The sequence below is a fragment of the Arvicanthis niloticus genome, chromosome 18 (assembly GCF_011762505.2).
Source record: "Arvicanthis niloticus isolate mArvNil1 chromosome 18, mArvNil1.pat.X, whole genome shotgun sequence".
Classification (NCBI taxonomy): domain Eukaryota; kingdom Metazoa; phylum Chordata; class Mammalia; order Rodentia; family Muridae; genus Arvicanthis; species Arvicanthis niloticus.
This window is the reverse complement of record NC_047675.1, coordinates 11,753,454-11,778,865: the sequence shown is the minus strand read 5'-3', so window position 1 is coordinate 11,778,865 and position 25,412 is coordinate 11,753,454. Positions and strand designations below refer to the sequence as shown.

Below are 25,412 nucleotides of genomic sequence, written 5' to 3'. Positions count from 1 at the left end.
ACATTTGACAACCTCCTTACCCTGATATATCAGAGTTCTGGAGAATGAGGCAAGAGGATCTTCAATCAGACTAACCCGGGTTACATAATGAGAGAAGGGGTGGGGGAGCTTCAGAGGTAGTGCTGGTGGGGCGTCGAATCCTGGACTAGATGAATAAATGATGCTGGGGAGGCCGCGAGGGTAGGAAAGCACAGGGTTCCCTTAGGTCATGGGGGTGGGATGGGGGAAAGTGACGAATATGGTGAGTGGCTTCCGCACTGTGGAAAATATAAGCTGAGTCGGGGGGAAAAAACCGACTCGAGGTGGGGGATTTGACATGCATTAAGTCCAACTTAATGAAACTGCCACTCTCGTGGGTCGAAATGGGCAATTTCACGTTCATTCCACAAAGCTCGCAGCTCAAGAGGAACTCTTAAAGTTTACAGCCCACAAGCGCATTGCCAGGAAGGCTGTGCTGCCCCCAGTCGGCTCTTAAAGCATCCAAACTGTACCAGTCGCCAAGAGAGGTTACATGAGTTTCTAGGGTCACACAGCCCAGAGAGAGTCAACCCCGGCCCGGAGGCGGCCGGAAGCGACCCTCCGTAAACAAAGCCGTGTGTAGGCGCAGCCCCAGCCGCCAGGTTCGTGGGCCGGCCCATAGGGGCGGGGAAGGAATGTTGTGAATGAACATGAGACCGCCCCGAAACTCCTCACAAGGCCGAGCCGCGGGGTCCCCTCGCTTTGATTGGCTCATACCGCCCCGTGATGGACAGCGACTCTTCTTGCGATCTCTTATTGGATGGCACAGAAAAGACGGACGTGGAGGTTGTCTAATGAACAGCGGCTTCTTGGAGGCGGGTCTTCAAAGTCAGCCAATGGCAAGGGAGAAGTAGGGCGGTGGGGGCGGGGCCTCGGCTGAGGAGGCAGCGGCTGCTAAGACGGCTTCATTGTTGTGAAGAGTCTTAAAGGGGCCGCGTCGTCCGGCCGGCTCGGCCGGATGGAGCCCCCGGCGGCCAAGCGCAGCCGGGGCTGCCCGGCGGCGGACGAGCCCGGGACTGGGGCCCGTCGCAGTCGCCCCGAGCCGTTGCTGGACCTCAGCGCCAAGCGGGTGGCCGAGAGCTGGGCCTTCGAGCAGGTAAGGCCCCGGCCTGCCCCAGGCCTCACACTTCGCCCCCTCCCCAGCAACCAGCCCCACCCCCCCACCCCCGTCCCCGCACCCCGAGTCTGTCTGCCCGCGACCCTCCCGGTCCCTATTCAGACCTCTTTTCTTCCCCAAGAGAGACACCAGCCCAGAGACCCACACTGCTCCATTCCTGCCTTAGGGTTTCCCTGTCCCACCCTCCAGGAAGAAGACCCCGTCTCTCCTGGGCCTATACATGACACCCCTCTATCCCTGTGCTCCAGCTTCCAGAGTCCACCAGTCCTCTCCAGATCCCCCGACTGTGGGACAAGAGGCAGGGTCACTGAGGGAAGGGCTTGTGCCCCTCCTCCACCCTTCCCCCTCCCTCCAACTATTCCAGAGCTAAGACTGGGATACATAGGCAGAGGCTCCTGGAACCCCTACTCTGTGACTTGTGGGTGGAGCCCTGAAAATCCCCTCTCCCTGTCTTAGGGCCCCCCAAGAAGATGGGAAGGGGCGGAGGCTCCTTTCAGCCCCATACAGCTGTCTTAGTCTGACTTTGAGGGTGTTCTTTGCCCCACAACTCTTCCTGAGTTAGGATGGATGGGTTTGGACTGACCGTGGACTAAGCAGGCTCTGATTCATGACCGGAAAATCCCTCCTTAGTCATCTGACAACTGTCAGGAGCCTAATCACTGACTCCCCCTTCTCATAGAAACCTGGGTAGGGCCTCTCTGCTGTTCACCCTGTGTGAATGCACAGAATAACCCTAAAACTGGCTTCAGGACTCACACAGAGCTGCCTTGGCCCAGCCAGGTGCTAGGAAAACTCTGGAAAGCTTCTGGAGCCCTTTGGGAGTTGTTCTCACTTTGAGGAAACTGGGGCACAGAGAGGTTGAGAAACTTGCCCAAGGTCACCCAGCCAGTCACTAGCCAACTCAGATTGGATCACAGCCTTAAATGCTGGTTCTATTCCTTGAAGTCTACAGGGGATGGCAGGTCAGCCCTTCCCTCCATGAGGCTTTTCTCAGGGGAGGAACACGTTGGGGGTGGGGGGATACCCAGGGTGGAACTGATCTTGGGAGTTTGAGCTCTTTGGTTTAGGGATATTGAAGCACTGAGTTCATTTCATCTCTACTATAGTAGTACTGACCCCTCAGGTTCTAAGACTGTCACTCTGACCCCTCAAGCTCTGAGGATGTGACAGTGATCCAGTTCTGTGGTTTCAGCATCTTGTGTTCCTGTGAAGATAAGATGCCATCTCCATAAGGGGCTTAACAGAGGGAAGGCTAGGAACTCACGTCCTTGGTCATTCTTACAGTCCTGTCCAACTTATTCTTGCCCTGCACAGAGCCTGAGCTTAGAAGGGTTTTACCCCAGACCCCTGGGACCTGCCAGTAAACACTTCTAGAGTGCTAACTACAAGCCGGGCACTATTGTAAATAAATATTATTGTATTGAAAAGTATTTTGTTGCTGGGAGTTTCACTGTGTCACCCAACTGGTGTTGAACTAGTTGGCACAAGTACAGCCTCCCTAGTAGTTGGGATTTCGAGGTGCGTGCGCCACCATGCATGGCTCACTTGTTCATATTTTATCCTCCCAACCTCCATAGGATGGTCGGTTGTCGCACTGCTACTTTATACTTGGGAAGACAGACTCAGGGAAGTCAGGTGGTGTCCAAGGTTGTGCTGTTTATAAACCGCACAGCCAGGATTCTATCCCAGGTTTCTAACCCACCAGCGCTTCCCACAGGTGGAGGAACGGTTCTCCCGGGTGCCAGAGCCAGTTCAGAAGCGCATTGTGTTCTGGTCTTTTCCACGAAGTGAGCGAGAGATCTGTATGTACTCATCACTTGGCTACCAGCCCCCAGAAGGCGAGCAGGACAACCGGGTACCATTCACCCGTGGGCTGCACCTGCTACAGAGTGGGGCTGTGGATCGAGTGCTACAAGTGGGTGAGTGAGCACCCACCCTGGGGAGGCATGGAGACGGGGAGGGGGAGGCTGGAGGCTGGAGGTGGGCCAGGGACCGGGAAGCTTCCAAGCACCAGCTCTGAGGCCCGGGTGTGGTTGAGTGAGATACCATGGCATTCTGCAGGTACAGCACTGCAGAGGCAGGGGCAGGTGATGAGAGGCCAGCCTGAGCTTACATAGTAAGATCCTGTTTCAATGGGGGCAGAAAAAAATGTACTGAAGATAGGGATATGGTAGACCTCAGAGAACAGGACTTAGGGGAGACTCAGGGAGAGGAAGGTGAGGCAGAAAGTAGGGGTACAGAAGACCAGGCATTGGCAGGAAGACCCAGGTAAGAGAAGAAGAGAGGGGTGGAGCTAGTGCTGGATCCCAGACTGGGGGTTGCTGTAGGGATTGAGACATGGCTGACAACTCTAGAGTTTGTGCTTTCAGCTGGAGGGAGACAGGATGAGCTGACGGTGAAGAATGCCAGGCAGCTGAGCTGATGAATGAAAGAAAATGTGGAGAAACATGGAGGAAGCAGGGTCCCAGGGAGAGCCAGTTCCTGACCCCACACTGAGGGCATCTGTGATGTGGGGGCATACAAAGCCAAGGGATAAGTCATGTGAAGGCTGGATATGGTGGCACACAGTTATAACCCCAGTGCTTAGGAGGCGGCACCGGAGGGTCTCAAGGTCATGACCAGCCTGACTAAACAGTGAACCCTGCTTTGAAAACCAAAACAGTCTTAGTGTGATGGCATGTGCCTAAGATAGAGGTAGATGGATCTCTGTGAGGGCCAGGCCAGCTAAGGCTTCATAGTGAGACCCTGTCTCAACAACAAATAGAATGATCACAAGACTCAGGTAGAAGCTGGTCACACAACTTTCTGGGAGAGTTTGAGGCTTAGGCAGCCATGTGCTGGGAGAGATTGTGATCAAAGGTGTGTGGCCATGTGTAGAACAGTAGAGTGACTATAGTTGACAAAAATTTATTGTGTATTTTATAAAGAAGTAAAAGGAAGAAGTTGGAAGCTTCCAAACACAGAAATAATCACTGTTGAAGGAGCAGGAAAAGCCAGTTACCTGTTCTGATCACTGTGTGCCGTATTGAGTTACCGCACCATGCACCATGAATGTGTACAATTACTGTGTGCTGATGAGGAAAATGACAGCAAAATAAACAAGTGTCAGGCCATGGGGGCGGGCTCAGACCTCAGGCAGCGGATCCTGGAGAGAATGCTCACATCTGGGGTCAGCTCTGAGAGCTGGTGTCGCACATCAGGGGCCTCAGCAAGGCTGAGGAGCAAACATTGCAGCTAGAGGAGAAAACAGACTCTGAACCCCAGGCAGTGCACCCAGTAGTTCTGAAATAGAAGAAAAGAAAAGGACCAGAAAAGGCTGGATTTGGGAAACAGGGAGGAGGGTGAAGAAAGACCTCAGATGCTAGCATTGAATATGGAAAAGGACCAGTAGTGATTGAGCCAAAACATGAGTCAGACTTTGTCCTTGGCTTTCCATGATAGCTAGTCATGGCTCAGCTAGGGTGACCCTGCTTGGCAGCCTCTGTACCCCTTTTCCTGGGCATAACCTAGTCATAGGCCCCATGGGCACCCCTGGTATGAGGAAGCCATGCCTTGTATGACACAGGTTGCATCAGGCTGCCCAACCAGTCGGATGAGCCTGACAGACACCCAGGACTGCCCAGGACTTGCTCCATCATCCCCTTGCCCTCAAGTGCCACAGACCTTCGGTATGTTCTTAGGAAGTTCAGAGCTTCTAGAGCTGTTGTAGCCATAGCAACCCAGGGGCTGGTGAAAGCATTTCAAGCATTGTGTCTGTGTTGATAACACTGTTTATTGATCATTAGAATAAGGACAGCAGCAGGGGAGATGGCTCATTTGGTAAAGTGCCTGCAGTTCAAGCACGAGGACCTAGGTTCAGTTGCCCAGCATCCATGTGCAGTGTTACATGTCTGTGCCACAGCACTAAGAATGGGAGGATCTCTGTGGCTAGCTGGCTAGCCTAGCCAAGGGACTAACTTCATGTTCAAGGAAAGAACGTGCCTCAAAGAATAAGGTGAAGGCCCAGCATAGTTGCTCACTGTCTTTCTGCTCAGATGGCAGAGTATCCTGGGAATCAGAAGCCCAGGAACCATAAAGCTCTGGGGGGAAAAGATGTGCCAGTGGAAGGGCATCCTGAGACATGGGAGCCCAGGAGCCACGCAGCTCTGAGGTGGGACAGTGTCCCAAGGGACGGGCATCCTGAGACATGGGGGCCCAGGAGCCACGCAGCTCTGAGAGGAAGCCTCCTCAGCAGAGGTGCTGCAGCTCCCAGGGAGGGGGCTGAGCTGAGGAGCCCAGGAGCCTCAGCCATGCTCCACTGGTTTGCTTCTTCCCTTCTTCCCTCCTTCTCTTCACTGCTTCTTTTCTTCCTGGCTTCTTCTGATGAGAGAGTTACACCAGGCAGGAAACCTCCTGAAAGAGATTTATTGGAGGGTCCATGTGTGGATGGATGAACCCAGAGATGGCTGCTCTAGTCCCAGGAGCAGACAACAGGGAACTGAACAAAGGGCAGGGCTATAGGATTTCTGAAGTGGTGGCACTTTTCAGGGAAGAAGTTTCCAGATTGAGGATTGGTGGGATTTCAAGTCCTGAGCTTGGGGAGCTCAAGAATTGATGGGTTCTCCTGTTCAGGCCTTGGTGGGTTCTCCTGTTCAAGGATTGGTGGGTTTTTGTGGGAAGATCAGGAGTTAGTGGATTTTCCTGCTCAAGGATTAGAGCCTTTTTTTTCACCCTGTTTTCACTGCATCAAGCTCGTGGGTTAAGGTGGGAAGTCCTTCTGGGCCACAGGCAGCTTTGGCTGAGTAGCCATCTCTGTGGAGTTGCTTAGGGAGGCTAGGGAGGAGGTGCTGCCACCGTGGACAGCTCCTGCGTGGTGTTTCAGGAAGGTCTCTAGCTGAGACAGGAAAGAAGGTGGTCATTGTGACAGCTCTGGAGGGAAAGCTTCTGCTGGGGGGCAGGGGGGGGAAGGAGATGTGTCACCGTGGACAGCTCCTGTGACTGCTGTATACTGAAGAGCTATAGTGTGCTGCCATTTCGACAGGAGGCGCCATTTTGACAGCTCCTGTCTGGACATCTTACCCTGGCTGTAGGCTGGGACAGGAAAAGGGGGCCAGATGCTGTGTCGATGACTCTTGTAGAGTGCCACTGAGGGACTTTACTCACACCTTTAATTCTGTCACTCAGGAGGCAGAGACAGGCATATCTCTGTGAGTTTGAGGCCAGCTTGGTCTAAATGGCCTGTTTCAGGACACTCAAGGCTACACTGAGAAACCCTGTCTCAAAAACCAAAGGTAAATAAAGAAGGTGAAGAACAACTGAGGCAATCTCCAAAAAAGAGCAGGGGTTTGTCTGGGGCTCAACTTTACCAAGCCATTCTAACTGCTTGTGAGTAATTCATTTAGTTATTAGAACGGCATGAGGAGATCACTGTTACTGTGTATGAACAGATGGTGAAACCAAGGCATGAATAGGTTGATTTGCACTGGGTTTCTCAGCAGGACTGAGCATCAAGATCTTGCTGGGTTGATGCAGTCTCCTTGGTGTGTGTTCTGTCTTAGGGTTCCACCTGAGTGGGAATGTCCGAGAACTGGGGGGCCCGGGGGAGCCTGAACAGCTCTACCACGTCTCCATCAGCTTTGACCGCTGTAAGATCACATCTGTGAGCTGTGGCTGTGACAACCGGGACCTCTTCTACTGCGCCCATGTGGTGGCACTGTCACTGTACCGCATCCGCCATGCGCGCCAGGTGGAGCTGCGGCTACCCATCTCCGAGACCCTGTCACAGATGAACCGAGACCAGCTTCAGAAGTTTGTGCAGTATCTCATCAGTGCACACCACACTGAGGTGCTACCAACCGCCCAGCGTCTTGCTGATGAGATCCTCCTGCTGGGCTCTGAGATCAACCTGGTTCATGGTGAGTAGGGGAAGGAGGGGCCGTGATGCAGAAGCAAGCAGAGTGGGTACCATCACGCCCCACTTGGGGAGGGCTTACACACCGAGAGAGGCATATCCTGAGGTGTCTGACCCCAGGCACCTGAGCAGTTAGAAATAGAGACGTCGTGGTGGCAATGGCCTGTCATCTCAGGACTGGGGAGGCTGAGGTGGATTGAAATTCACATAGTGCCACCCTGTCTCATGTTGAGAGAAAAGGGGGGGCGGAGGGAGGGAGAAAGGAAGTGGGGGGGCCGGGAGAAAGGGAGTAGGCAAGAGTAGAAGGGTCAGTCCCAGGGTGAGATATCCTATGTGGAGTCCCAGGGTAAAGGCTTAAAGGTGACTATCATGATGAGTTACGGATGAGGTGTGGAGTCCAGGAGGTGTTGGGAGAAGGGTCTGCTGCTGGCTTGTTTGGCTAAAATGGTAGAAAGGTAACAGTAGTGGACGGGAGCTAGCTCGGGTCATGGGATGCTGGGATTCCAGGAGGTGATGATGCATCACTAGGTGGGATGAGCTGATGGGTAGCTCCATACGGTGCGGTGCTGGGGACTGATCGCTAGAAGGGCAGCTGGAGAGAGATGGCCTGCACAGGACATTTTGAAAGGCCAGTGGGGCACACACCTTTAATCCCAGCACTCAGGGAGGCTGAGGCAAGTGGATCGCTGTGAGTTCGAGGCTACCCTGGTCTACATAGTGAGTTCCAGGACAGCCAGAACTACAGAGTGAGACCCTGTCTTTAAAAAAACAAAAGAAAGACAGACAGACAGACCAGTAGGTGCACACACCAGGGACCGATGGGTAGGCATTCTGGGAGGAGGTGTAGGAGTGGTGGGTTTGAGGGAAGCATGTTTGTAAGAGTACCTCAGTGAGTGACAGTGCAGTTGATCAGTAGATGAATCTAGGCTAGATGTTTTGAGTGGCAAGACAAGAGGGTGCACAGGTGGAGCCATAGGATGAGTACCCACACTGTAGGTGGGTTGGAGGCAAGACTGGTGAACTAGGCCATACAAGGCATGTGGGTGTGGAGGAACTGGTGTGGAGATGAGGAGATGGAGAGAAACCGGCTTACGGGTGGGTGCTGTCTGGTAAGATGATGGAGGAGGAAGTGGAGGAGTGCCTGGTGTTTAGTGGAAGATGAATGGATCATACAGTTTCCATAGACAAATGGACTGAGTGCCTGACTACATGAATGAAGGGGCTCGTAGTGTTCAGGACTAATATGTGGATGGACAGATGGAATCGTGGAATATTAGGTGGATGAAGGGAACGGTGGATCGATGGTTGGACAAATGGATGGGTGATGAGTTGATAGGTGGATTGCTGGTGTGATGGGGTTGCTTATTGATCAGATGGGATAGATTATTGATTTAAGAATGGCCAGAGGAAGGGTGGACACTTTCTCTCACACTCTGCATGTGTCTGTTCACCCGCAGGTGCCCCAGATCCCACGGCGGGTGCAGGCACAGAAGATGCCAACTGCTGGCATCTGGATGAGGAGCAGATCCAAGAGCAGGTGAAGCAGCTGCTGTCCAACGGTGGCCACTATGGGGCCAGCCAGCAGCTGCGGTCCATGTTCAGCAAGGTGCCAAGGCTGGGGACGGGCAGAGCAGGGGTCCCGTATGCTCTTCCCTTTCTTACTACTGCTCCTCTGCACAGGTGCGGGAGATGCTTCGGGCACGCGACTCCAACGGGGCACGCATGCTAATCCTCATGACCGAGCAGTTCCTGCAGGACCCTCGCCTGGCCCTGTGGCGGCAGCAGGGTGCCGGCATGACAGACAAGTGCCGGCAGCTGTGGGACGAGCTGGGTAAGGCCAGACCCTGGCTCCCATTCATAGCGTGTGTGCCCCGTCTCTCCTCCACCTAACATGACGAAGCACTCCCAACATGCCAGCCACCCTGTTGGGTGCTGGAACTCCCAGAGAGGACAAAACACAAAACTCTGGCTCTCCTGGGATTAATATCCAGTAGTGAGGCTCATGATTAATGTTATGTGTTTAGGGCTGGAGCTAGAACTCAGTGGTTACTGGCTTGCCTCGCATGCATGAAACCCTGAGTTCCAGCTCCAGCAAATGTGGCTGAGTATGTCCATGGTAGATGGGAGGATCCATGCTTATGTAGATGGCTAAGTGCTACACAGCTTTGTCCCACGGTGTCCTGGGAAAATTGGTCCCAGATCCTCCAAGGCACAGACATCTGGGATGCCCAACACCCTGACATAAAACCAGCCAGTGCTACAGAGAATCTATACATACCCTGTTCGGTTTGGTTTGCTTTGATTCAGGGTCTCATTATAGCTCAGGCTGACCTCAGGCTCACGGGGTTGCTAGGGATGACCCTGCGTTCCTGGCCTTTCCTCCTCTGCTTCCCAAGTCCGGAGGGGTCACCCCCACAGATGGCTGGATTAATGGATTGGTTGATTGACTGATCGAGGCAGAAAATAGAACCCCAGGTTTTCCTAAGCATGCACTGCACCCCGAGCTGGGACTCGCTAGGTCCTTGGTCTTCTCAGAGTCACCTCCCGCTGAGTTAAAGTACAAGGTCGGGGCCTCAGAAATAGTCGTCACTGTATTGTTTGAAGAATAATAAGAAAAAGATGGCTGCTCCTATCCAGTAAAGACATAGTTTTTTGTTTCTGTTTTTGTTTTTTAAAGTCCTTTCAATTCAATCCATGGTTCATGGAATCAGCAGATGCTGGCTCCTCTAATGTAGGGCTGAGGACTTTAGGTAGGCTACACCACAACTCACAGTTTCACAAAACTACATAGTGTCTTCAGCTTTGTTGGGCCCCACCAGTGTAGCAGAGAAGCAGCCAGACCTGTGTCCTATCGGGTGGGGTGTAGCCAGTGGTTGTATGTCTGTGTGTTGGGAACAAGGCCTCAGGGTGGTCCGCAGCACCATATGTGCACAGTTACAGTACACGTGGGAAGTTTATAATAAGACATAGCTATGGACACTTCCTGTTTTTAGACAGTCTTGCTCTGTATAGCCCAGGCTGGCTCAGTTCTGCCTAGTGCTTAGTTATAGGCCTGTGCAACCTGTAGCTACTCAGGTTTTTTTGAACTTTGTATTATTTGCACAAATCACAAAATAACCTTTTTTCTTTTTAATATTTTCCTCACCATTCAAAAATGTGAAAATATGGGGGGGGGTAACTGGAAATACCCATAATACTAGCACCTTGGAGGCTGAGACAGAAGAGTGATAAGTTCCGGGCTAACCTGGACTACAGAGTGAGACTCTGCCTCAAAACAAGAGCAAAGACAAACCTTTTTTTTTTTTTTTTTTTTTTTTTTTTTTTTCGAGACAGGGTTTCTCTGTGTAGTCCTGACTGTCCTGGAACTCACTCTGCAGAGCAGGCTGGCCTCGAACTCAGAAATCCGCCTGCCTCTGCCTCCCAAGTGCTGGGATTAAAGGCGTGCACCACCACCGCCCGGCCGGCAAAGACAAATCTTAACAGTCACTTGAAGAGAGATCGCAAGGGAAAAGTAAAGCCGGGTTGTGGATCGAATTTACCGAATGGACAGTATTTTGCCCATTGGCTGCTGTGCCCTGTGTCAGATGACAAAAGGCAGAGTGGAAAAGAAGAAAGAAACAATACAAAATCCCACTAGCACAAACAGGCTTGAATCCTGACTTCCAGTTCACATGCAGTGTGACCTAGAGCAAGTAGAGTCTTTGTCACACTTCAGTTCCCCAGCCCCCAAGCTAACATTTGTTTATGTTGTGTGCATATGTGTGGGCATTCCATAGTGCCCATGTGTAGGTCAGAGAACAACTTTGTGGAGTTCTCTTCTTCTGTGTGCATCCAAGGGACTGAGCTTGAGTTATCAGTCTTAACAGCAAGCACTTTTACCCACTCTGCCCTCTCACGAGCCCTGTTTTCTTTCCTTACCATAATATGAGGAGACCCTGAGCTGTACCCATGTTCAGGCAGCGTGCCCAGGCTGCAGCAGCGGCTTGTCAGCCTGTGTTAGTGATGTTGGCCTGAATACTGAGTCTCTGTCTGCTCTTCAGGGGCTTTGTGGGTCTGTGTCATTTTGAGCCCGCACTGCAAACCAGACGAGCGGTCAGGCTGGCTCCAGCTGCTTGCCACGTGGGACAAGCTAGATGTGTGCCCACTGGAAGAAGGCAACTATTCCTTGGACATCCCCAGCCTACAGCCTGCTCTAACCTCTAGGACAGGTAGGAAGGGGCCCTACTATCTGTTTCCAACAAAACCATCACCACTTGTACCAACTGTAGTGTAGCCTTCTGTCACTGCACTGTGTCCCAGGAGAGAGGGTGAGAGAGATGAGAGGGCTAGCCAGAGGGGGCAAGTACCTAGGGCAAGAGTAATGACATCGTAAGGACATGAGATGCATGCTTACTGGGCCTCCTGCTAGGATAGGGACCCAGCGGGAGGGCCATGATGTGAGTGTGGGCGAGACAAGTAAAAGAGGAGATGGAAGAGAGATGAGAGGTCAGGGAAGAGCAAAGAGACGGACAGAGGCGAGAAGGAAGGGACATCTCGCACCTGTGTGTCAGCACCGTAACAGATGGCAGCCCCACTTTCCTTTTGAAGATTTGCTTCAAGAACTCACATCCATTGCCTGCCTAGGGTGAAACCCGGGGTTGGCACTTGGCGGGAGAAGCTGGCTCCAGTTTGACCGCCAGTACCAGCATTACCACATTGAGCATATCTCCTGCAGGCTCAGAGGATGAAGAGGAGGTGGCAGCCACCAGCCCCCGCCGGACAGTTTTCAGCCGAGCACTGCAGGCTGGAGAGTTGCACTGGAATGACAACCACCTACAGAGGATCCTGGCCAGTGATTCCTGTGGCCCCAGCCTCACTGGCAGTGTGGGAGGTGACAAGCCAACCTTTGACCCTCAGGGCCACCCCATCTGGCTGGGTGAACCTTTTCCTACTGCCTGTGCACGGGTAGATACCTTGCGTGCCCACGGTTATCCCCACAAGGCTCTACGGCTGGCATGTGCCATAATTAACACACTGCGGCTGCAGCGGCGACACCAGCTTGAGAGCTACAAGCAGCAGAGAAAAGGTGAGTGGGGACATAGGAGCCCAAGGCACCACCAGCCCCGTGAGGGTCTGTGAACTGCTACCTCAAGGCAGAAAGGACTCTATCATAGAAAAGCACTGGGTGGTGGGTCAGGTGCAGTTCTGCCTTGGGTCTCCAGAGAAGGCTCAGAAGAGAGAGGGATTGGGTTAAACTGTTAGCAGCCATGTCCAGCTCTAGGGCAAGTTCCCAAGAGACACCACAGTGTGCCTCCGGAACCTCAGTTTGCACCTTGCAGTGGCCACCCCTCCTCATAGGGCCATTGCCTCAGAATAATGATGGCATTCCTTCTGCTCATCCACATGTCATACAAGGCAGGCTGGTTAATGTAGAGGCTTCCAGACCCTGGAGTAGGCAGGTTTCCACTCCATGACCCTCAAGATACGCTTTGCAGGGTAGAGAGAGAGAAGTTAGAAGACTGAATTGTTTGATATAGAATTTGCTCACTTTAAACATGGGCAACAAATTGAGTTGTATTTCAAATACATAACCGTGGGTGAAGGGTGTGGTTTATTAGTAGGGTGCTTGCTAGCGTCCATTTTCTACCTCAGCACTGTATAAGGCAGGCATCACTGTGCCTCTTACCCTCGCCTTCAGGAAGTGGAGGCCAGAGAATCAGAACTTCAAGGTCAGAGGTCAAGGACCATTGAGACCATGTGAGACCCCGTCTCGAATATAGATAGATAGATAGATAGATAGATAGATAGATAGATAGATAGATTAAAACAGGTCTGGGAAGTGGCTTAGTAAAGTGCTGGCAGTCAAGTGTGAGCATCTGAGGTCTGAGTTTGCATACCCTGTTAGCCACATGAAAGCTGGGCATGTTGCTGTCCTCTGGTGCTAGGAGTTGAAGATGGCAGATCACAGGGCATTGCTGGCAGCAAGTCAGGCTCCAGGACTGAAGTTTCACTGAAGAGCTCCTATAAGGAAAGATATAGGTGGAGGGGGACTCCCGACCCTGAACTTTATCCTCAATACATGCATGGGGCATGCACACATGTGCACATGCATACACCACATGGACACAAATCAATACACCAGTCACACTGATCAAAAGGAAAGATGCTGTGTCTAAATCCGGGGGCAGAAGGAAGGCACTGGCTGAGTTCTTGCAGGGAAGCTGATGAAGCTGAGGTGTAAGGGAAGAACAGGCTCTAGAGTGGTGGAGTCAGGAAATCTCCAGGTACCTCACAGTGCTGGCAGAGCTCAGGCAAGGTGCATTGTTCCAAGATCAGTGGGGGTCAGCGGGCGAGCAGCCCCCAGGCCACTCAGGTGTCCATCATAGAACTTCCATATTGCCCCTTGGGAGGCCTCACCGCCTTTGAGCTTGGCTGCAGAGATGGGCAGGGGTTAGGGCTGGAAGAAGAGAGTACTGCCTTGCATGTTGCGGGAAGATGAGGCGGCTCACAGGCTGGCAGGAGGTGTTGGGAGACTGGTGACTGGATGGGAGGGGAGGCATCCAGAGCTTGGGTGGGTGGCTGGATAGAGCCCACCTCTTCCCATCTGCAGAACTGCTCCAGAAAGGTGCTACTGGTGTCACAAGCACTGAAGGTTGGGTGGGCCATCCCCTGGATCCCATTGGCTGCCTCTGCAGAGCACTGCTGGAGGCCTGTCGCCTGGAGGAGGAGCCTCACTCTCTTTTCCCAGGTACCCACCCTGAAAACCCTTGCAGGAGGGCCGGCACGGAACTCTCTTGGGCAGATATTGCCCTAGCAGGCCAGTGCGTGAAGTGAGGGGGATGAGAGAGTTGGGACTCTCTCTGTGAACCTCTCTCCACTTCTGTCACCAAGCTTGGGGCCAAGACAGGAGGGTAATGGGCTAGACCTCAGCAGTGTGGATGTGTTTTCCCCAGACTCAGCCCCAGAGAAGCGAAAGCTGGCCTACCAGCACGTGCCGGTGCCGGGGAGCCCTGGAGAGTCCTACCTGGCGCTAGCACTGGAAGTGGCGCTCCTGGGACTAGGGCAGCAGCGGGCTCTGCCGGAGGGATTGTACGCCCAGGACAAAGTGGTGCGCAATGAAGAGCAGCTGCTGGCCCTGCTGGAGGAGGTGGAGCTAGACGAGCGGCTGGTGCAAGTGCTGCGAAAGCAGGCTGGGCTGCTGCTAGAAGGTGAGCCCACTCTCGGCCTACCCTATAGCCCTGTGGGAACCAGGTATGAGGCTTTGCCGCCTGGCCTCAGTCTACTACTCCGCGGTCCAAAGATGCTATGACCTGTCAACCCAGCACATTGTAAACCCCGCCCCATATCCTAGCCCCGCCCACGGCCTAGCCCTATTGGCTCTTTTCTAAGTCTTTCCCCCAACTCCCACCCCGCTCCCACCCCATCCCCCATTGCTAGAACGAGGGCAGGTGCACCTCATCCTGTATTCTCGTTCTCCCTCACTACGCCGTGTTGCCTAGGGACCCTTCTTTTCTTCTGCTCCTCCACATGGATTTGGAGCGCAGGGATAGCGGAGAGTGAACTCACCCTGTCTCTGTAGGAGGCCCTTTCAGTGGCTTTGGAGAAGTGATTTTCCGGGAGAGCGTACCCATGCACACCTGTGCCCGATACTTGTTCACTGCGCTGCTGCCCCACGACCCAGATCTGGCCTTCCGCCTGGCGCTCCGAGCCATGAGGTAAGGGTGGGAGAAGGGAGTAAGAGGCTAGGAGTCCCACCTCCAAGCCGGGTCTCAGTCTTAATGGGGCCTCCACGGCCCATGCAAAAGGGTGTGTGTTTACTGTTAACTGGAATGTATAATACGGTAAACTTGAGCATGATTAACACTAGGGATCTCAGACAAGCTCACGGTGCAGGCTTTTTCTCGGAGGGTTTGTCCTAGCCTACCTGAGGCTCAGTGGAGACTTGGGTAGCTGTTTTCCTGCGCTGTGGCTATGACTCAGCAGTATTACAGTTGCCCGGATGTTCTAAGGTTGGGGTCAGCGCCCAGCAGTGCCCATGTAACATAGGTGTTTTGTCAGCAGTTATATTTCTATTCGTGTTTAAAATACTTATAGGTTAGTGTCAGCATTAAGTCATTCAACAAATGCTTCTGCCCTAACTGGACAAGATAGTGTGCTATTGGTTGCAAATGCAGCACAAACAACTCAGGTGGAGCCAAGGTGCAGACAAGGACGGCCTCGTGCCGGTGGTGTTCCTGGGCATAGGGAGAAGAGAACAGAGAGAGGAGGGTCTTGGGCAGAAACCTGCAACTTCCCATGTGGGCTTTGAGGGAACCTGGCAGACAATCTTAAGCTAGTGGAGGGAGGAGACAGCCTGTGTGGGAGCTACGGGCACGGAGCTGGCCTGGCCAGCAGAACCTGGTTGGCTCTCTGAGAACACACTGGTCCCCAGAGCATCTGCAGGAGGGGGGGTGTCCTGTCCCCTTCTGTGGTAGGGTCTGTGAAGGAAATGTAGCTTCTGAGCTCCCCATGGGTCTGTGGTTGGAGCCAGCTAGAGGATGGCCTAGTACAGGGGGTATACACCCACACACAGCTCCTCCCAGTCACAGACTGGCCAATTCCCAGGATATCTAAATGTCTGGTCCTCTCTAGTGAGGTTTAGTTTTGTTTTGAAGCAGAGTGTCATATAGCTTAGGCTGGCCTCAAACTCTCTATGTAGCCAAGGCTGACCTTGAACTCATGATTCTTCTGTCTACACCTGGTATTATAGACATGCAGCACCACACTTGGCTAAATACATTTTCTCCCTCTTTCTTTCTCTTTCTCTTTGTCCTTTTTTGAGAGACAGGGTTACTCTATGTAGCCCTGCTGGCCTGGAACTCACTCTATAGACCAGGCTAGCCTCCAACTCAGAGATCCACCTGCCTCAGCCTCCTGTGTGCTGGGACTAATGACACACATCACCACACCTGGCTTAAATACATTTTCTTGTCTTGTTTGTTTGTTTTTTGTTTTCCAGACACAGTTTCTCTATGTAGCTATGGCTGTCCTGGAACTTCCTCTGTAGACCAGGCTGCCCTTGAACTCACAGGGATTCACCTGCCTCTGCCTCCTAAGTGCTGGGATTAAAGGTGTGTGCCACCACTGCCAGGTCGAAGTGCATTTTCTTAATGGTGATAAAGACATGGAAGTGTACTTGACCCGTGATCCAGCTTTCCAGCTCTCAGCCCCGCCCCACAGCAGAAACGCTAATGTACTCAGTGTCCCATCCGTCCCTTTTAGAAGGTCCCCACTGTGTGTCTTTTCTCTCTCTCTTTTTTGGGGTGGGTTCTTTCTGTGCAGACTGGCCTGAAATTCTTTTAAGTAGTTTCTTTTTTAAAATTTATTTATTTATTTTTACTTTGTATGTATTGGTGTCTTGCCTGCATGTCTGTGTGAGGGTGTCAGAGGCTCTGAAGGTAGAGTGAGACAGTTGTGAGCTGCCATATGGGCGCTGGGAATTGAACCCAGGTCCTGTAGAAGAGCGGCCCCTGGCCTGAGACTCTCAACCTGCTGGGGCAGATGTGGGCCACCATGCCTGGCTCACTATCTGCTCCCACTCCTGTTCATGACTGAAGTACTGTGGTGTTTCTCCTTGTGCCTGGCTTATCTCAGCAAACGTCCAACCATGGAGCTGCACCTGGTGGTATTTCATTCCTTCTGCGGTTGAAAGTATTCCTTTGTGTGCAGGTGTTACATTTTCCATACCATTCATTGTGTTCACGTGTATTGACTGTCACATTGTGGCCATTGGGAATTGGGGTATAGTATGTAGCAAGCACCCAGTCTGTTTAACGCACTGATTTACTGTGGACATGTACCCAGCAGTGAGCTTGCTGGGTTGAGCATAGGCTGAGCATATATGTGCATATGTACTTGCATGTGTGGAGGGTGCTTCTGTTTTTAGTCTCCAAGGAACTTCAGAACTTCTGCTTTCTGTGACAGTTGTACTAACTCACATGGCAACCATATATAAGCTTCTGTTTTCTTGTTTGTTTTTGGAGCAGTGGACCAAGTGCAAGGCACTGTGTTTATTAGGCAGCACTCTACTACTGAGCTCAGAGCCAGGCCTCAGGTTCTCCTTCCTCTCCACCCTTACCAGGATGTGTGTATCTTCTCTGCGTGATAGTAGCCATTAAATCCCAGCCATGTTGTTGTTGTTGTTATGGTGCTGGGAATGGAACCCACGGCCTTTGGCATGCCAGACTCTACAAACTGAGCCTGGCCCCCAGCACCTCACTGGGAGATCCTACATGGGGACAGAAGGCAATAGTGACAGCTCACTCTGTGTTTTCTTCTCCCCCCCCCCCCCAGGCTGCCTGTACTAGAGACAACATTCCCAGCTGGAGAAGCTCACCCCAACCCACTGGACTCCATCATGAGTAACCGCTTCCCCCGTTGGTTCATCCTTGGCCACCTGGAGACCCGCCAGTGTGAGCTAGCCTCCACTATGTTGACCGCTGCCAAAGGTGAGGGCAGTGACAGCTGTCCTCCAGTGTCCTGGTGTCCCCTCCCCCCCCCCGACTTCCTCTCTGTCCCGCTTCCATTTCCCAACCTTACTCATCCTTCACTTCTTTGCTGTTTTTGTTCTAGTTTTCTTTCTGTTTTAGGTTTCATTTATTCATGTATATAAGTGTTTACTTGAATGTTTGTCTGTGCACCATGGACCTATGGAGGGAAGCATCCGATCTCTTGGATAGAATTACACACAGTAGTGAGCTTCATTGTGGGTTCTAGACATGGCTTGGATCAAACTCTGGTCCTCTGCAAGAACAGCAGTGCCACTAACCTCTGAGCTGTCTCTCCAGCCTGTTTTTAAGACACGGTCTCACAGTGACTCCCAGGCTTGTCTGCACTGCATGTTCTACGAAGAAGATGTATAATCAGCTAGCCAGGACATGGGGCTCAGTGGTAGAGACCCTGTTTAGCATGTTTGAATCCCTGAGCTCCCCAGCACCACAAAAACAAACAGGTGGCCTGGGGGACAATGGCTCATTTGGTAAAGCACTTGCCACACAAGCATGAGAGAGGACCTGAGTTCAGTCCCCAGAGTCCATAAAAAGATGTGCATAAAAGTAGGTACCCTGCCTTTAATACCAGCTCCTGGGAGGCAGATGCAGATGAAAGCATATGTCAGTGAGTTTGAGGTCATCCTGATATACATAGTAAGTTTCAAGCTGGACAGATCTACATAGTGAGACCGTGTCTCTGAAGTAGAATTAAAAAGGCTGGTGTGGCATACACTTGTCACTCTAGCACTGGGGAAGTAACACAGAGAACCCTCAGGTCGGCCAGCTGCCCAGTCTTGCCTTCATTGTGAACTCTATGCCAGTGAGAAACTGTCTCAAAAAATGCTGGGGGCAGGCTGGAGGGGTGGCCCAGTGGTTAAGAGCACTGTCTACTCTTACAGAGGACCAGAGTTCAGTTCCTAGCACCTATGTATTGACTCACAACCATCTGTAACTCTAGTTCCAGGAGACCCAACACATTCTTCTGGACTCTGCAGGCACCAGACAAAACACCATACACATAAAAATAAAATAATACTGTTTTCTTACAAGCTGGCCAGTGCCTGAGGAATAATACTCTGACTTGACTCTGTATATACATGCATGTATATACTCATGTCTACACTCACGCGCACACACATAAAGCTGTCAGACAACACATAAGGAGAAGATCACCATGCACAAAGGAAGAGGGTACTGGTGTCACATGGGACACTAAAGCCTTGTCATTTTTCCTGTGGTGCTGAGGGTGGGACCCGGGTCTTGTGTAAGCTAGGCCGCACTCTGCCACGGAGCCATGCTCCCTGCTGGAGCGTAAACACACACATATGAGGGCAGAGCTGTGCTCGGCTGCAGTAACACAGTAACACAAGCTGGGCGGCTTAAGTGTGATTCTCATAGATTAAGAGGCCAGAATCCAAGATGAAGGTGTCAGAAGGGTTGGTTGGCAGTGAGGGCTCCCTTCTTGACTTTCGCGTACTATCCTCACTAAGTGGAGGTGGTGGGAGAGGGAAGGAAACAGAAAGTTCTTCCTTGTCTCTGACAAGGGTGCTCAACCCCTCCCAGGGCCGCAGCCTCTGACCTCATCTGAGCCAGCTGTCCAGCCCATCATGGGCTTCCAACAGAAGAGTTTGGGAAAAGGGGACACAGTTCAATCCACACCATCTTTCAAAACCATTTGAGGCAGAAGGATATAGCCAGTGCAGAGGCCCTGAGGCTAGGTCGCAGCTGTGATATCTGAGGAACCAGATGATTGGTGGGGGTCGGGGTACAGCTCAGAGTCCCTGCCCAGAATCCTCCAGGCCGGAGTGTGACGCGTTAGGTTAGGGCACTAACCTACCATGTGATGCCCTGGGTTCCATTCCCAACTCTGTGAAGTTATGACAGTGATAAACAGAAGACTCATGTGCCTGGAGCGGAGTGGGGGGAGTGTAGACTCTATCGCAGCGGTGATAATTTGAGCAAAGCCAGCATATAGACACATGATTAACACACACAATGTCAGTCTATCCCCTAGCCCTGCGGACACAGAGGAAACAGCTATGCAGTTATGCAGCCTCTTAGAGCTCCTTCTTTGCAGAAGCATTGCTGAGTTCCTGCCATATACAGGAGGTCCTGTGTGCAGGATTGCTGTGCCGACTCCAACTGTAAACTCTATTACTCTTTCTGCCCAGGAGATACCAAGTGGCTGCATGCAGTTCTGGGCTCCGTCCAGCAAAACATCCACTCCCCAGCCCTGCTCTTCAAGTTGGCACAGGATGCCTGCAAGACAGCCACGCCAGCCAATGCCCCACCAGACACCATGCTGCTGGGCATCGCCTTGGAGCTCGGCCTGCAGGTATTCCAGCTAGAACCACCAGGAGGGGGCTGTGGCCTGGGCTGGCTGAATGGGAACCCTGCCCCTGGGGCAAAGGCTGACATAGAAGTTACACCTCTGAGGTCAGAGCTATAGACCAAAATTGAGGCGATAAGAGATCTCTGTAGGTCTGATGCTTGTGAATGGGACCCATCTCCAGGACTGTGATTGAAGCTAGTGGAGGGGTCACATGAGGGGCCAGAAGAGGGGCTAAGAATGCTGGTAGAATGCTTGATAACAGGCACTAAGCCCTGGGTTTCAGCCTCAGCACCACGTAAGCTAGGTGTGTTCTAGCATTCGGGAGATGTAGGCAGGAAGATCAGAAATTCAGGGTGAACCTTGGCTACATAGAGAGTTGGAGGCTAGCCTGAGCTATTTGAGACCTTGTCTCAAAAATAAATAAACCCATAAAAAAATGAAAGCAGCCCAGCCCAGATGGCGGGTGTGACTGCAGGGCTACAGGAGGTTGTACTAGGTCCTCTGTTCCATCCCCAGTAAGAAAAGAAAGTGACAGATAGAGTTGTGGCTGCCTCTTGGTGCTATGGTTAAAATAAAAACCATGAGGCTAGAGAGAGATCTCAGCAGTTAAAAATGATTGCTTTTCCAGAAGGCCCATGATCCAACACCCACATGGCAGCTGACTCCAGTATCGGGATCTGGTGTCCTTTTCTTGCTTCTGCTACTACACAGATGTAGTGAACAGACCTAGGTGGAGACAGAACACCCATACACATTAAATATAGACAAACAAAGTAAGGACCCTGAGTGCGGCAGACTCAGCCAATAAGGAACGCCCTGGGACTGGGCATGCAGTCAGGCTAGGAAGGGCTAGGAAGGCTTCCTGGGGTTGAGCCTTGTAAGCAAGAGCTATAGCTCAGCATCATTTCCTGCAATGGCAAGGCTGAGGCCAGCCTTGTGCCTTCCATTTATAGACCAGGCTGCCCTTGAACTCAGAGACCCTCCTGCCTCTCCCTCTCAGATGCTGGGATTAAAGGCATGTGCCAAAGCCAAAAATGTTAAAAGCAACACCTTGGATAGCTCCTGAGTAACGCACCTACTGTTGCTGTCTGACCCCCACATGCAGGCACACTGTGGACATGAGGCATATACATGCCACGGAAGAGATGGTGTAGGACAACTCACACAGTAGGACTACTCATTTCCAGACCTTCATAGCTCTAGGGATCGGTGAGGGGACAACGAGACTGGAGAGGAGAGACCAGAGTGGGGGCTCACAGAGGCAGATTCAGGGCTGGGCCTCGGGACAGGCAGACATGTAAGAGGTTTCTTAAGGTTGCTAGTCACAGAGGGTGGGGGCTGAAGTTCTGACTTGAGGTATGGAACTTTCCAGAATGAGAGCCTGGTTGGTTTGTTATAAGTATGACTTTAGTGAGCCTTAGGTCCCAGCAATGCTGAGAGCCCCAGCTGTGTCACCTTCATTTTCACAGTACTGCCATACAATAGATCCTTCTCTTTAAGGATTTATTTTTCATTTATTTATTTATTTATTTTGGTTTTTCTCTGTGTCGCCCTGGCTGTCCTGTAACTCACTCTGTAGACCAGGCTGGCTTCAAACTCAGAAATCCTCCTGCCTCTGCCTCCCAAGTGCTGGGATTAAAGGCGTGTGCCACCACCACCCGGCTAAAGATTTATTTTGTGTGTGTGTGTGTGTGTGTGTGTGTGTGTGTGTGTGTGTGTGTGTTTGTGTTTATATGCACATGTACAAGCAGGTACTCAAGAAAGCCAGAAAAGAGGGTCTCCCTTGAAGCTGGAGCTGGGACATGGGTGCTGGAGCTGAGCGTGAGTCCTTGGGAAGAGGGACATAAGCGTCTGAAGCTCTGAGCCATCTCCCTCACCCCTGATCTGTGTTTTACATGGACGCTGGGGTCACACCCGGGTTTCCATGCTGGCCTGAGCCACCTTCACAGTTGTTGTTTTTTCCTCCATGGTTTTTCGAGACAGGGTCTCTCTGTGTAGCTCTGGCTGTCCTGGAACTCACTCTGTAGACCAGGCTGGTCTTGAACTCAGAGATCTGCTGGCATCCGCCTCCCAAGTGCTGGGACTAAAGTCGTTTGCCATCACTCCACATTCATTTTTTAAAGATTTTATTTTTAATTTTGTGTGAAGATGTGTACGTGTGAGAGAGGACTTGTGTGTGGATTTGTGCCTACATGTGCGGGTGCCCTCAGAGGCGTTGGATCCCCTGGAGCTGGAGTTCAAGGTGGTTATGAGTTGCCTACCTTGAGTGCTGGGAACCACACTCCCACCCTTTGCAAGAGCAGCAAGTGCTCATAATCACTGAGCATCTCCCAGCACCTCCTCCCATTCTGTGTTTTTATCCCTATTCCTTGGAGCCAGAAACTGAGGCCAAAGATGCCTCACCCAGCTCTGGCATTAGCTCTGCCTCCAGCCTCCTAGGTCCTGAGCCACCAGCCATAGCAGGACGCTGAGGACCCCCTTCCCTTTCCCTCCAGGTGATGCGGATGACACTGAACACGATGACTTGGCGGCGCAGGGAGATGGTTCGCTGGCTGGTTAGCTGTGCCACGGAGATTGGTAAGTACCTGGAGGGGCCGGTGAGGAAATCAGACAGGCACCAGAACAACTGGCCCTGCCTGGCATACTGGGCAGCCCAGCACTCAGGAGGCAGAGGCAGGCGAACCTATAGACTGAGACCTGCCTGGCCTACATAGTGTAGGACAGCTAAGGCTTCATAGTAAAACTCTGCTTCAAAGCAAACAGATAAAAGCAAAATGAAAGCAGGCCCTTCCTTCCCTGTTACCAGCTCTAGGGCAGCCTGGGAGGGAACATCAGGTGGCGTGGATGGAGGTGCAGTCTGGTGGATGGTCAGCCTGACGTAGTTAGAGTCCAGGGAGGCTCGAGATGCTGGCCACCCCCAGGGCTTCCCCTCAGTCCACCCATTCTTGCTTCTTTGAAAAGGGGGAAATTTTCCATCCAGACAATGGCGGTGCACCTGGAATCCGAGCACTGGGAGGAGCCCGTCTCAGGACTCCATGGGCTAGAGCTGCGGCTCAGCGGGGGTAGAAAAAAGGTTGGGTGTAGTTCATTTGACAGAGTGCGGGTCTAGTGTGCACCAGGCCCTGTTCCCTCTGGACATGGTGGTCATGACTAACCCCGCACTGGGGAGGCTGAGGCAGGAAGACCAGAAATTGATCTTTAGCTATGTAGTAAGTTTGAGGGAAGCCTGAGCTATGTAAGAGCTTTCTGGTTTTTTTTATTATTAATTAATCAATTAATTTTATATGCATGGGTTTTTGCCTTCATGTATATCTGTGTGCCACATGTATACTTGTCAAGCCCAGATGATCCCTTCAAGTTATGAATGGTTGTAAGTCACCACGTGGGTGCAGGAATCCAACCCAAGCCCTCTGAAAGGGCAGCCAGTACTCTTAACCACTAAGCATCTCTCCAGCCCCATGAGGCCTTGTCTTTATAAACAAAAACAAAAAACAACTGGGCATGATGACCCACCCTTGTTATCCCAGCTCTTGAGAGGCAGAGGCAGTGGGGTCTCTGAGTTTGAAGCCAAGTGGGGCTACACAGTAAGATTAACCTTCCCCAAAAACACTTGGGCATGGTGAACCCGGGAGGATGCAGTCAGTGGTTGTAGGGTGGGAGGGGAAATGGCAGGGTCTCGCTGCACAGACACACACTCTGCCCGGCCCCCTCTCCTCACGCAGGCCCACCAGCACTGATGAACGTCATGAAGAACTGGTTCTCCTTGTTCACCCCAGTGGAGGCAGTCACCATCGTGGCAGTGACAGGCACCACCCATGCCACTTTGCTGCGACTGCAACTAGACACGGCTGGGCGGGAGGAGCTCTGGGCCTGTGCCCGCACCTTGGCACTCCAGTGCGCCATGAAGGATCCCCAGAATTGCGCCTTGCCAGCCCTGACGCTGTGTGAAAAGAACCATGCAGCTTTCGAGGCTGCCTACCAGATTGTGCTGGACGCTGCCGCTGGGGGCCTCGGCCACGCCCACCTCTTCACGGTTGCACGGTACATGGAGCATCGAGGCCTGCCTCTGCGGGCCTACAAGCTGGCCACACTAGCCTTGGCGCAACTCAGCATCGCCTTCAACCAAGACAGCCACCCCGCAGTCAACGACGTGCTGTGGGCCTGCTCACTCAGCCACTCGCTGGGGCGGCACGAGCTGTCGGCCATCGTCCCTCTCATCATCCGCAGCGTCCACTGCGCACCCATGCTCTCCGACATCCTGCGGCGCTGGACTCTCTCAGCACCTGGGCTGGGCCCACTGGGGGCCCGCAGGGCTACCAAACCACTCGGGACTGACAGAGCGCCGCTTTGCCAGCTGCTGGATGCTGCAGTGGCCGCGTACATAACCACCAGCCACTCTCGCCTCACCCACATCAGCCCGCGTCACTATGGCGACTTCATTGAGTTCCTGGGCAAAGCTCGAGAGACCTTCCTTCTGGCTCCAGACGGGCACCTCCAGTTCGCACAGTTCTTAGAGAACCTTAAACAGACCTACAAGGGGAAGAAGAAGTTGATGCTGTTGGTTCGGGAGCGGTTTGGCTGAGGGACTGCAGAAACCTGGGAGCATGGGGGTCCCCTGGCCCGCCTTCCTCAAACAGGAGGCCTGTGGCTACTTCCAGTTAAGTCACAGAGATGGGAGTCAGAGGGTGATGCCATTCCAAGTGTGTGCCTAGGAGTATGCAGACAAATGGGAGATCTGAGGATCCGAAGCCATACTGCTAACTAGACCCCTGCAGGGAGTGGGAGCCGGGCACCTGACACGTGAGAAGTGGCCTGGCTCTCCCAGACTTACCGCGTTAGCTGGGACTTCCCAGAGAAAGGCTGGGGCACAATGAAGTTAGTCCTCAGATTCAGTGCAGCATACACTCCAGAGCCCGGCCAGGTGCCTGGGCACTTGACATCAGGGTAGTTAAGTCCCACTGTGTGTCTCCCCCCCCAGCTCAGGGCTACTGTCCCACTGCCCTGGGTCCCCAGCCCAAGCCTCCCAGCACAAATGCCTCACCCCCACTGAAGGATATTAAGAGGCCTTGGGCCTCTGCCACATACCTCACCCCCAAATACCCTTGTCAAGCCAGGGCCTATCTTCTCTTGGGCACCAAGGTCACAGGGTAGGCTGGGGACAGCTCTCTGCTGGCCAGACCCCACCACTAGTAACTGGATACACAACTCAGGAACCCGGCTGCCCTCCAGCCTGTAGCGGGAGGCACAGGCAGATAGCCAGGGACCCCGTCCTGTCTTCCTCTTGCTTTACACCTCCGTTTGTTTCCCCATTTCTGCATCTCTCAAGTCCCAGCTACTGACGGAAGCCTTCTTTTATCCCAGGCCTTAGCCAAGGAGCAAAAAAAGGGAGAGCCTCCACCCAAAATGAACCTGTCTTCTCTCTTGTAAGGAAAAAGTTGGCATCATTTTGTAACTTTTTTTCTTATTTATTGAATCCCATACTGTATTCTCCACCCCACCCCCTTTCTCTCTCTCTTTTTTTTTTTTTTTAAAAAAGATTGAACATAA

At 52.5% G+C, this 25,412-nt stretch overlaps 1 protein-coding gene across 1 annotated transcript; it reads left to right on the top strand.

The window, feature by feature from the left end:
- The first annotated feature begins 909 nt into the window (after nucleotides 1-909).
- Nucleotides 910-25,412, top strand: Zswim4 (zinc finger SWIM-type containing 4). Its single transcript, XM_034522805.2, has 14 exons — nucleotides 910-1,114; nucleotides 2,853-3,054; nucleotides 6,673-7,029; nucleotides 8,483-8,631; nucleotides 8,706-8,856; nucleotides 11,066-11,233; nucleotides 11,740-12,090; nucleotides 13,615-13,752; nucleotides 13,958-14,212; nucleotides 14,584-14,719; nucleotides 17,337-17,491; nucleotides 19,705-19,868; nucleotides 22,361-22,442; nucleotides 23,588-25,412. The coding sequence occupies exons 1-14, from the start codon at nucleotides 977-979 to the stop codon at nucleotides 24,445-24,447; spliced, it is 3,306 nt and encodes a 1,101-aa protein (XP_034378696.1). The 5' UTR covers nucleotides 910-976; the 3' UTR covers nucleotides 24,448-25,412.